The sequence below is a fragment of the Tamandua tetradactyla genome, chromosome 14 (assembly GCF_023851605.1).
Source record: "Tamandua tetradactyla isolate mTamTet1 chromosome 14, mTamTet1.pri, whole genome shotgun sequence".
Lineage (NCBI taxonomy): Eukaryota > Metazoa > Chordata > Mammalia > Pilosa > Myrmecophagidae > Tamandua > Tamandua tetradactyla.
This window is the reverse complement of record NC_135340.1, coordinates 57,079,626-57,091,892: the sequence shown is the minus strand read 5'-3', so window position 1 is coordinate 57,091,892 and position 12,267 is coordinate 57,079,626. Positions and strand designations below refer to the sequence as shown.

General features: G+C 32.8%; 1 protein-coding gene across 4 annotated transcripts in view; it reads left to right on the top strand.

The window, feature by feature from the left end:
• The window catches only part of UBR1 (ubiquitin protein ligase E3 component n-recognin 1), a 250,865-nt gene that overhangs the window by 192,240 nt on the left and 46,358 nt on the right, over nt 1-12,267 (top strand). For 3 of the 4 annotated variants that reach the window (XM_077127596.1, XM_077127593.1, XM_077127597.1), the window contains 6 exons: nt 976-1,085; nt 3,445-3,531; nt 4,480-4,661; nt 7,875-8,071; nt 9,471-9,567; nt 11,822-11,971. In XM_077127596.1, coding sequence (XP_076983711.1) covers nt 976-1,085; nt 3,445-3,531; nt 4,480-4,661; nt 7,875-8,071; nt 9,471-9,567; nt 11,822-11,971 — 823 coding nt within the window. The remainder of the gene's footprint in view (nt 1-975; nt 1,086-3,444; nt 3,532-4,479; nt 4,662-7,874; nt 8,072-9,470; nt 9,568-11,821; nt 11,972-12,267) is intronic. The other variant, XM_077127594.1, reaches the window with a different exon arrangement.

Sequence of the window (12,267 nt, the reverse complement as noted above, 5' to 3'; positions counted from 1 at the left end):
GGGCCAGCCAGGGGGCCAGGAGATGCTGCTGCTTTTAAGTAGCCTTTCTCTTGTTTTGGCACCAGCTCTATTAATGCAGTTCTTTAACTATTTTCAGGAGCTTTGAGAAAAATGCTTCTGCCAGTTCTTACTGGTTTTTCAAAACTTCTATGGGAGGACAGAGCCCTGAAGCATCTCACTCTGCCATCTTGATTGGGGCTACATCTTTAATTTTTAATTGTTTTCCACCTCACAAGTATATTTTTTACTCTCCTATTTACTTTTTGGTCCTAGGTTTTTTTTGTTTGTTTTACTGCATACATTGATGGTTTCTTTCATCCTTTCTCTCATCATTACCAAATATTTGCTATAGAATCAACCACAACATTCGCATGACCTGTTGAATGTTTAATTTAAAATGACTAATAAGTCTGAGTGAATGATATGTTCATTTTGCACTGTTTTCACCCTGGAAGAGCAGGGTAGATTTAGATTAGTTTTCTTTTAAAATGCTACCTAGTTGAGATAGTCTTTTTTAAAACACATTCTAAGAACATTGACTACAAAACCAATAAGAGAAAACTGTCTCATTTTCTATTTATACATTGATATTTTTTAGATCCCAGAAGGCATTATAAACCTACTCAGTTTACAGATGTAACATCTGCCATATTTTAACAGCTTTATTTTCTCTGTAATAGACCGTGAACTCAGTAGAGGAAAGGCAAGAGAGAAATCGTTAGGGTAGCTTTCACTTAGCAGCACCAGTGGAAGACATAAGAGGGGTAGCTAAAGTTTTTCTCATATATTATTTAAACATTCATACTTAGTGCTTCGTGTAATTGCAAATCTGTCCATTGAAAAATTAACGTCGTTTTTTGGATTGATATGCAAACTTTGGTTATCAATGTGAATAGCATTAACTAAAAATTGCAATTTATACAAAACTATAAAGATATATACATTATGATATGTAATTTTGTGTTTTAATAAAAGGATTGGGAAGTTCAGCCATGAATGCTCAGAATATACAAATGCTTTTGGAAAAACTCAAAGGAATTCCCCAGTTAGAAGGCCAGAAGGATATGATAACATGGATACTCCAGGTAAACCAGAAAAGTGTAAACAGATCTTATCCTTATCTAAATATCCAAGAATCTTTTATTTGCCTCTAGAATTAGGTCACCATATTCTTTAATGTTAAAGTCATTTAATGCTGATTTTTGTCGTCACTCATCTTTTTTTTTCATATTAGTATTTCTACTTTTCCTGTGAATTAAGTGGGATTCATTATTTTTTTCATTTTTCTTGTGAATTAAGTAGACTTTATTTATCCATGTCAATTTTTAAGCAGCATGTGTTGAATGCCTACTCTGTGTGCCATACTCACTTCTAGACTCTCAACAAGACAGAAATAGTGCTTACAGTCTAGTTGAGCTATAGGCAATAAATAAATAAATAACAAAATATCAGGGTACGACAATAGATAAGTAGCAGGTTACTTTAGTTGGTTATTCAAAGAAGATCTCTTAGGAGGTGACATTGGAACTGAGATCTGACCAAAAGGAACCTAGTATTAAATGTATCTGGAAGGGCATTCTAAGATGAGAAAAGTGCTAAGGTGGCCACTAAAAAGCCAGTGTGACTGGAGGATAACTGGGAATGGAGAGAAAGGTAAATAATGAGGTCAGGGATCAACTATGGGCCAGATCATATAAGACCTTATAGGTCAAAGTGAAATATTTGGATTTTATTTGGAGGACAGAAGGAAATTGAAGGATTTTAAGTGACATCTCATCTACATTTTTAAAAGATCACTGGCTGCTGTGTGGTAAGTGGATTATGGAGAACAGGATTAAAAGCAGGAAAACTATGAGGAGTTTATTGCCATAATCTTGGTGAGAAATGAGTTTGGCTTAGGCAAGAATGCAGATGGCAGGAAGCTGGACAGTTCAGATACAATTTGAAGGTAGAATTTATAAGATTTACTGATAGATTTGCTGGAGGGATGGGGGAATCAAGAAATCAAAAATGGTTCCTGGATTTGCAGCTTGAACTATTGGGCAGATGGCATACCTTTGGGCAGTTAGCATACCTTTGGGAAGGAACGAAAAAGGGATAGGGAGAGAGGTCAGGAATGTTATCTTTAACATGGAAGCATGAAGTAAGGATTATGGAACTTACTACTTTATTTGTTAAAATATTCTGATGTCTTCAGGGAAATATTCTTATGATGATTATAATGCATATAGTGGTTATTTTCCACATTCTTATCAATTGGATCTCATTATACTGACAGGTACTAAAGAAGTAGGTAAATATTCTACCTTTATGATGCAAGTAAATTAAGCTGTCATTAGTCCAACATATACATCTTGAAGATACAATGTTATAAATTGGTAATCTGTTCCTGAAAATTCAGATTCTGCTATAGGAATACCAGAGTTCATCACTAAAATACATGAAAAATAAACACAGATATCTGCCCTTAAAAACATTGTGTATTACCCAAACATTTAATGTAAAGCTATGTTGTAAGTGTTCCTTTTTAGAGGTCTTTCTGCAGGTAACTGAGACTCCTTCAAATATAAAGTAAGCTTTATGGATGTACTATTCTGTTATGGAAACCTTGGCATTTGTTAAAAAGAATGAGGTAGACTGTATAAGGTGTTGTGGAAAGATCTCCCAAGATACATGATTAAGTGAAAAGGGAAGGTATGAAACAGTTCATATAATAAGATCTCTTTTTATGAACATGTATGTAAATATAAAGAAGCAGAAATTCTGACCTTTTTTTTCCCCTGGAAAGAAATACTAATAATCTTAAATAATGGTTGTTTTGGGGGAGAGGGACTAGAAGCAGGGAGGAGGCTTTCCATTTTACATGTTTGTCTTTCTATTTCTTACACTAAAATTTTTACTTTAAATTTAAAAATATATGTTTAAATAGAATTTTAACTCTGTACTAAAGAAGCATTTTTCCCCCTAGCAGATCTCTCTAAAGAAAAAAAAGAGTAATTTTTTCATTATTCCAGTGTTTCAAACAATTCTCAAAATTAGATTTATTTTTCTATTTCAAAAATGTTCATTGCTATTTTAGTGTGCCAGCGTGTTTCCAAAAGTCTTTGAATGATAAGTTGCAATTTTTTCAGTGACTATTGCTCTTCCATTTTATTAATATCTTTCTTGCTAACGTCTGTGAACGATCTTCTATCAGAATCCACATGCGCACAGCTGCCGACTACATCAGCTCATTTACTATTCTCAGCCTTCTCAGAGGGATTGCTGATCAGCTTGGGGAGGTGTCTGTCACCATCAGGGGTCACTTTTTCCACCCATATATTGAAATGATTTAAATCAAAGATTTAATTCAATAACTTGATACTAAAATCAGATTAATTTTTCTGCTACTGGTCAATCTAACCAAATCTTTTCATGTTTAATTTCTTAACATTTTTTTCACAGATGTTTGACACAGTGAAGCGATTAAGAGAAAAGTCTTGTTTAATTGTAGCAACTACATCAGGATCAGACTCTTTTAAGTGTGATGAGGTAATAATATTATAATAATGATGACATTCATCTCTTTCTTTGAACTTTCCTGTCTAAAGCAGCCACTGCTTTTTGTTAGAAAGATCCTGTTTGTTAGAAAGTATGTGAGGTCTGTCCATCTTCTTTTATTTGTTACAATTATGTATCTTAGGGATTGGTGGAATTTAGCACAGTTATTCACATTTATGCATTTTATAAAAGCTGAGGAAATTAACGTACTGTAGGACTCTATTATAATACCATAGTTCCTTTAATTTTTTAAATATGTTAATGTCTTTGAAATAGAGATATGTATTAATATCTGTGACTTCTTGTAGTTTAATCAGCAGCATTCCTCTTAGTACAGAGTAAAATAATAGTACATCTGGATTCAATTAAATACAGTAATTTTTAGATTCTGAATTTCCATTATATAATAATTTTTATGATTCTAGTAATAAAATTATTAGATTTTTATTATTCGTGGTTATTAACTGCCCTTCCTAAAAGAAAAACGATGAACTTAGGTTAGAATAGGTAATAAAAAGGCAAAAAGTACATCTCAATAACATTATCAAATTTCTCAGTCTTAGCATGCATTTCGTAACCATTAGATACTATCTAGTTGATTTTAAATGAGTAAATGCAACTAATTAAATAATTGACAAATGATTTTTAAAGTTTGGTTTCGTATTTTATTTCTTAATATACCTGCATTGAGTATAAAAGGCAGTTATTAAGATGTTTAAGGTATTTGGATTTTTACTTTAAGCTATTGAAATAAAAGAAACAATTAGGTATGATATGATGGAGCTCATAATGCTAATTTTGAAACACTAGACTGAATCTAGGAATTATGGTGGGCCAAGGTTTTATCAGACTCTTATTCTAGGAAATTCTGTCTGATTGAACAGTATATAAATATTAACACCAGGTCTTACCAAATTTTTTTGCTTTCTTAATACCTAGATTACTCATGATAAAGAAAAAGCAGAACGAAAAAGAAAAGCGGAAGCTGCCAGGCTACATCGCCAGAAGATCATGGCTCAGATGTCTGCCTTACAGAAGAACTTCATTGAAACTCACAAACTCATGTATGACAGTACTTCAGAAATGCCCGGGAAAGAAGACTCCATTATGGAGGAAGAGAGGTAAAACAAAGCAAATCCAAAAACCAAACATTTTTTTTTGAAGGAAAAACTAAATATTTACTTTGAGTCATGCTTTTCTAGAATGTGTTTATAATAAGAGAAGGTACACTATTTTACAGCTATAAAGGTCAGATTAAAGGCTGTAAGGTAGTTATTAAATATAATTTCATACTGATAAATGTTTCAGTTGTACAATAAAATTGTGTCAGGAATCTTTATGGACAAAAAGCTTCCCTTGACTGACTATTGTGTAATAAAACTAGAATTAAGACAAGTAGAAATCCCATCCTCTAGATATTCAGTATTAAGAACATACTATCTGAACAGTAGTGAAACAGAGGCTCCTATGTATTTATCAAAACAAAGAATGTGAACAGAATTGTACCCGAAGTTAATTAACGACCTTAATGCTGTCATTATTTATTTTTTGCCTGAATGATTGCACAAGTAATTCATTAATGCATTTTCATTGAAAACAATTCAATAATGCAGTGAGTTCCTTTGACCATCCTTATGTTCCTGATCTTTCTTCAGAGATAATCATTGATGTATATTGTTCTAGACCTCTTTCTAGGCATTTGTAACATGTACATAAAGAAATAATGAGGATTGTTTTGGGTTTCTAATGATTTTGTTTTTATTTAACCACAAATATTATCCTGCAACTAGTATTTTCATTCAAAATCCTATAAACCTTTTCATGTCAGTATATGTAGATATAGTATAATTCTAAATCATTCTTTATAACTGCTGCATAGTCTTCCATAGTCTGGATGTACAATATTTTATTTTTCCAATTTTGAACATATAGATTTGTTTCCTATTTTCCCTTATTACAATGAGTAAGTGAACATCTTTGTAGGTGCCTCCTTGCACAATTGTGCAACTACTTCTTAAAGGTGGAATCCAATGACTGAAAGTACTGGGTCATAAATATTTTAAATTTCAATAAATATTGTCAGATTGTCGTCCAGAGTGGTTTTACCAATTTCTCTTCCCAACGGTGTATGAGAGTACCTATTGTCCCTCATTCATAGCAATGCTTGGTATTATTAGTACTTGAAAATATTTAATATTATCAAAACTATAAATTTGTGCCAATTTGAATTCACCTGATCACTAGTTAACTAATTAGGTTTAGTATTTTTCATAAGCTTCTCACTAGCCCTTTATAGTTTGTCTTCCAGGACTTGCCAGTTATTATCCTTTGCCCATTTCTATTTGGTGCTTTGCCTTTGTCTTACTGATTTTGTACAAGTCCTTTATAAACTGTGGATACTAAATTTTGTTAGTTTTTCCTATTAATTATAATTATTTTGTTATATATTTTACCCTTTTTTCTTTAATGTTAATTATAGGGTTTAGTCATAGAGAAGTTTTCAATTTCAGTGAAAACTGGTCCATTAGTTTTGGTTTTTTTTTTTGCATGGGCAGGCACTGGGAATCGAACCCAGGTCTCAGGCATGGCAGGCAGGAACTCTGCCTGCTGAGCCACTGTGGCCCATCCTGTTAGTCACTTATAGTTTTTACTTCTTGTCTCTTGTTTAAGAAGGCTTTTCCTTTCCCAAAGTCAAAAATACATCGTTTTGTATTTTCTTCAAATATCTGTATTTTTTAAACAAAATTTTAATTGCATAGTTACAGTAATATTTTCTCCTTTTAAAAATCAAAATGTTTTTAGAGATAAAGCTCCATTTGAGCACCACCCAAAATTCAGAAATCTTTTCTACCTTTTCTCAGAGATGCTGTGGTTAGAAATTTTATGTGTATCTTATCAAAATTTGAATTATATAGTGTCATACAGTTTATTGTTTTGGTCCGTTGCATAAATTGCATTATATGTATTATGTATATAACATTATGCAGCTTTCCATTTTTAGTCAGTAGTATGTCTCAGAAATCTATTTCTATTTTTTCTGTATATAAACCTAGTTCATTCTTTTCTCAGTAAGGACTTTCTTAACATTTCGACAGCATAGTTCTTTTTCATTCAGGACTATCCCATGAATTGCAGGACATTTAGCATCCCTGGTCTTCACCCACTAACCCCTAGTCATTAAGATAACTAAAAAATAGACCTCCCCCACATATTGCCAGATGCCACTCAAGGAGTTGTTATCACACCTAGCTGAGACCCACCTTTTATTCTGTATTGAGTTCATTTACACAAATGATTAAAATTTAAGTTATTTATAATTTGTTGAGTTATCTGCAATATTTGAGGTAACTTCCTGTACAGATAGAGAGGCAACATTGCAGAGTAGTTAAGAGTGTGACTTGCAAGACCACATCACATGGGGTAAATCCTTACTCGGCCACTTACTAGTGATGAGCATTGTGTAAGTGTCTTACCATCTGTAAGCCTCAGTTTCTTCCTCTGAACAAATGGAGGTAATAGGATTGTTGTGAGGATTAAATGGCTTAACATAATTTAACACTGCTATTTAGAGCAGTGACTAGTGTCACAAATCAGTGCTTTATAAATGTTTGCTATTATACTTTTATCACTGTTGTACATATTAGGTAGATTCTAAGAATTTCTAAGTCAATCCGGTATAAGTTTTGTGGTCTTAATAGTTAACGAAATAGGAATGCCTAATGATAGAGAATGGATAAGACTATTATAACACATGGAATAATACTGTGTAGGCATTTTAAAATAATGTTTCTGAAGAAATTTTAATGACATGGAAAAATATCTAAGATATAAGTGAATAAAAGCAGTATGCAAATCTCTATATGTAATATGAACTTAATGATGGAAAAAAGTGTTATGAATAGAAAGCAGACTGGAAGGAAATGTAGAGCAAGGCTAGTACTGGTTATCTCTAGGTTGTGGGATTGTAATACTTTTTATTTTCATTTTAATACTTTTCTAAAGCTTCTAAAATTTCTTTAATCATATATTACTTTTATAATCACAAAACAGACACTCCAGCTTCTTGGTACAATAAATTAAATATAATTATAATAAGCATTCTATTTTATGACGTGCTCTTTTTGCACTTAGCAGCATAAAATGTATTTTATAGTAAGCAAATTGATGAAAGCCAGAAAAGTTAGTGGAGAAGATTTTTAAGCTAATATTGCTAAGAATCATTTTTATTTTATTATTTTCATTTTTAAAGTTCTTGCCCTACTTAAAATCTACCAAAATATAAAAACCAAGTGACCAAAGCATGTGTCCTCATTTCTGGTCGTTTCTTTTGGTAGCACCCCAACAGTCAGTGACTACTCTAGAATTGCTTTGGGTCCTAAACGGGGTCCATCTGTTACTGAAAAGGAGGTGCTGACATGCATCCTCTGCCAAGAAGAACAAGAGGTGAAAATTGAAAATAATGCAATGGTATTATCGGCCTGTGTCCAGAAATCCACCGCCTTAACCCAACACAGGGGAAAGCCCTTAGGGGGTATGTATTGTTTAATATCCTTTTCAACATTTCTTGTAATTAGAGAAATAAAATACTGTTTGAAAGAAATTTGGGAGTGAGGTTGTATTTAATCTTATTTCATTAGATCACAATTTACCCATATGTAAAATAGACTCTAGGTTTTTACATGCATGTTGGTTGCTTTGTTTAATTTTTATTTATTTTTTTTTTGCACTTAGCCATGGTACTCATTTGTTCCACCCTGTCTTTCTACCTATTTCCATTTCTCTTTACTGAACCATTTGAAAGTAGGTTGCAGGCATTGTTACAGTTCATCCTTAAATATTTCCACATGTATTTCCTATAAAAAGGACAATCTATTATACATCTACCTTACAATTGTCACGTTTAAGAAAAGTAATAATCATTCAGGAATATCGTTTAAAATAAAATCCATGTTAGAATTTCTCCAGCTGTTCTCAAAATGTCTTTTATACCTAAACTTTTTTTTTCATTTGGGGTCCAAACAGTTTTCATGCATTGCTTTGGTTGGTTTGTCCGTTTTAGTGAATTGTAACAGAACAATCTCTTGCCCCTTTTTTGTTTTTCTTGTTTTGACTCTTTTGGAGAATGCAAGCCAGCTGTCTTGTACAATATCTCACTTTATAGATTTGTCAGATTCTTGCCTCATGATTAGATTTATTTTAAACACATTTTGGAGGGCGAGAATATTAATTAGATAATGTTTTGTACTCCTTAAATCACAGCAGGAGTTAACTGATACATATTTTTAAAGTATACTTGGGGTAATAATGATAATAAAAGCTAACATTTATTGAATAGTTACCATTGCCAGAAACTGATTAAATGCTTTATGTGTGTTATTCACTTAATCCTCACAACAACTATGAGTTAGGAACCAATATTGGCTCCATTTTACAGATAAGGAAAGGGGACTGAGGCACAGAATAGCTGAGTAACTCATCCAAGGCCAAAATAACTTACGTGATGAAACTGGAATTTAACCGAATAGTCTGTGCTCTTACCTATTCTGTTTTGATGCCCCTTAGTTTTCCTTAAAGTTATCAGCTGGTCAGATTACTTTTAAAATTGCAAAAGTAAGTTGTGGTTGAATCTTAGAAAAGTACTTCACCAACCAAAGTAATATAAGCTTAAATGTAATGTTCAAAATAAAAAGTTAATTCAAGTAAAGTTATTAATTTCTAATAATTTTAGAATCATATTGGATATGTAGCTTTATATTTTTCTTTTCATTTATGATTAAGATGATATATTCTGCTATCATGATGTAGTGACTTTTATTGGGTATTCCTAAGGAAGTTTGTGATTAGAATTTTAAATTTGGTAGCCTTTTTTCCCCCCTTTTTATGGCTGTGGAAGAAATGAATACATACCTCTAATTTTTGTCTTCCTGTAGCAGAAACCCTCGACCCACTCTTCATGGATCCAGATTTGGCATATGGAACTTATACAGGAAGTTGTGGTCATGTAATGCATGCAGTCTGTTGGCAGAAGTAAGTTCTCCTTCTGACATGTTCTTGAAAGAAACTAGGAACATTGAAGTTCATTCACTAAAATTGGCCAAAAAAAGGCATGTTCACTCATGTCTTCTTTCCTTCCTTCTTATTTGGATAATTGAAGCGATTTTAATTACGTACTCTGTTTCTGTGATATACGTTATTATCAGCCTTGGAAATTGGTGTATAAAGTTATTAACTGAAAATTTTCACTATTCCCTTGAACTCATTCTTCATAAAAGGATGCTCTTGATCAATAGTGATGTAAAAGAAGTAGTATTTTTTATAAAAATCTTATTCCCCTCAAAATATACAGTGAAAAGTACCTTTGAGATAGAAAAGGACAAGAAGTTCCATTTCTACTGAATGAAGCTGGATGTGAGAATGATAGAGGGAGGATGGCTGGAGACATAAATGAAATCACAAAGAAAGATAGACGATAAAGATTGGGATGGTATAATCTAGGAATGCCTAGAGTGTGTAATGATAGTGACTAAATGTACAAATTTAAAAAATGTTTTTGCCTGAGGAAGAACAAAAGAATGTCATTACTGCAGGGTGCTGAAAATAGATGGTAATTAGTATTTTAAAATTTCAACTTATGTGTGAGACTAAAGCAAAAAATGTTTATTTGGTACAAAATTTCTATTTTGAGTAGTGCATCTCCTAAAACAGCTTATGTAGATAGTTGATTGAACATCAGTAAGTACATGGAACCTTGCGTAGGACTTGAGATTTTGTTGGTTTGTCCAGAGTGATACCCCAATGAATTCCAGAGTGATCTGATCAGTGAGTGGAAAAGTATTTGCAAAGTCCCCTTTGAGGATAGTGAGAACGGGGGAAAATTCAACTTCCCCAAGTTGAATTCTTGATATTCTCACAAGCAGTGTGGACAACCAAAGCTATAGGCTGAGCCCCCAGTCTTGGGGTTTGTTCATATGAAACTTAACCCCACAAAGGACAGGTCAAGCCTACTTAAAATTAGGCCTAAGAGTCACCCCCAAGAGAACCTCTTTTGTTGCTCAGATGTGGCCTCTCTCTCCAGCCAACACAACAAGCAAACTTACCACCCTCCCCCTGTCTACGTGGGACATGACTTCCAGGGGTGTGAATCTTCCTGGCAACGTGGGACAGAAATCCCAGAATGAGCTGAGGTTCAGCATCAAGGGATTGAGCAAACCTTCTGGACCAAAAGGGGGAAGAGTGAAATGAGACAAAGTGTGAATGGCTGAGAGATTCCAAACAGAGTCAAGAGGTTATCCTGGAGGTTATTCTTACGCATTAAGTAGATACCACCTTGTTATCCAAGATGTAATGAAGAGGCTGGAGGGAACTGCCTGAAAATGTAGAGCTGTGTTCCAGTTGCCATGTTTCTTGATGATGATTGTATAATGATATAGCTTTCACAGTGTGACTGTGTGATTGTGAAAACCTTGTGTCTGATGCTCCTTTTATCTACCTTGTCAACAGATGAGTAAAACATATGGAATAAAAATAAATAATAGGGGGAACAAATGTTAAAATAAATTTAGTTTGACATAGTAGTGATCAGTGAAAGGGAGGGGTAAGGGGTATGGTATGTAAAAATTTTTTTTCTGTTTTCGTTTTATTTTTCTGTTGTCTTTATTTCTTTTTCTGAATTGATGCAAATGTTCTAAGAAATGATCATGATGATGAATATGCAACTATGTGATGATATTGTGAATTACTGATTATATATGTAGAACGGAATGAGTGTATGTTAAGAATGTGTTTCTTTCTTGTAATTTTTTTTTAATTAATAAAATTTTTTTTTAAAAAGTTCCAGTTCTACCTCTGGAAGAGATAAAAATTCAAATGTAGTTCCTCAGAAATCTGTTTTATAGATTTTACCCTTTGGTATTAGATTAAAATGTATAATTTTCCTCTAGTAGCCCTCATTACTTCAGTTGGTCAGGGTACTGAGGGAAGTACTATGTACATTGTGTCTTCATGCTCTGGAAGTAAGAGAAAAGTTATAGTCCAGTAAAGTTATTTTAAATTTTTGTCTGCCTGATGTATCTTACAGTTTGACCTAAAAATAAATAAATAAATAAAAGATTAACCTGTTTCTTCTTATAATAATGCTAACTTGTATATTTTTTGCATGTAGGTTCTAAAGACATTGAACCTAAAATCCAGACTTTTTTCATTCGAAGTTAAGATATGTGTATAGTTCTAAGTGGACCTGTTTTTTTGTTTTGTTTTGTTTTGTTTTTTTGGAATTTTGCAGGTACTTTGAAGCTGTACAGCTGAGCTCTCAGCAGCGCATTCATGTTGACCTTTTTGACTTAGAGAATGGAGAATATCTTTGCCCTCTGTGCAAATCTCTCTGCAATACTGTGATCCCTATTATTCCTTTGCAACCTCAAAAGATAGACAGGTATATTTTTATTTATGTTTTGATTAATTTTTGAAAAGCTGTCTTTCATCATTTCACTGAACCTTCTTTGGTTATATTACTAGATTTTTTTGGTTTTTTTACTTCTTAAAATAATACTTTTTCATTTCGTAACTTGTGACACACTTCAAAAAATTTAACGAAAGCTTCAAATTTAGCTCTCTAAGACCAGTGGAATATTTATATACTCAGATGTAAATGTTGCAATAGCTATTTAAAGCAGGAGAATTCTATTCTCTATCTTAGCATTCACAGAAAGAGAAAAGATGTGAAGAAGA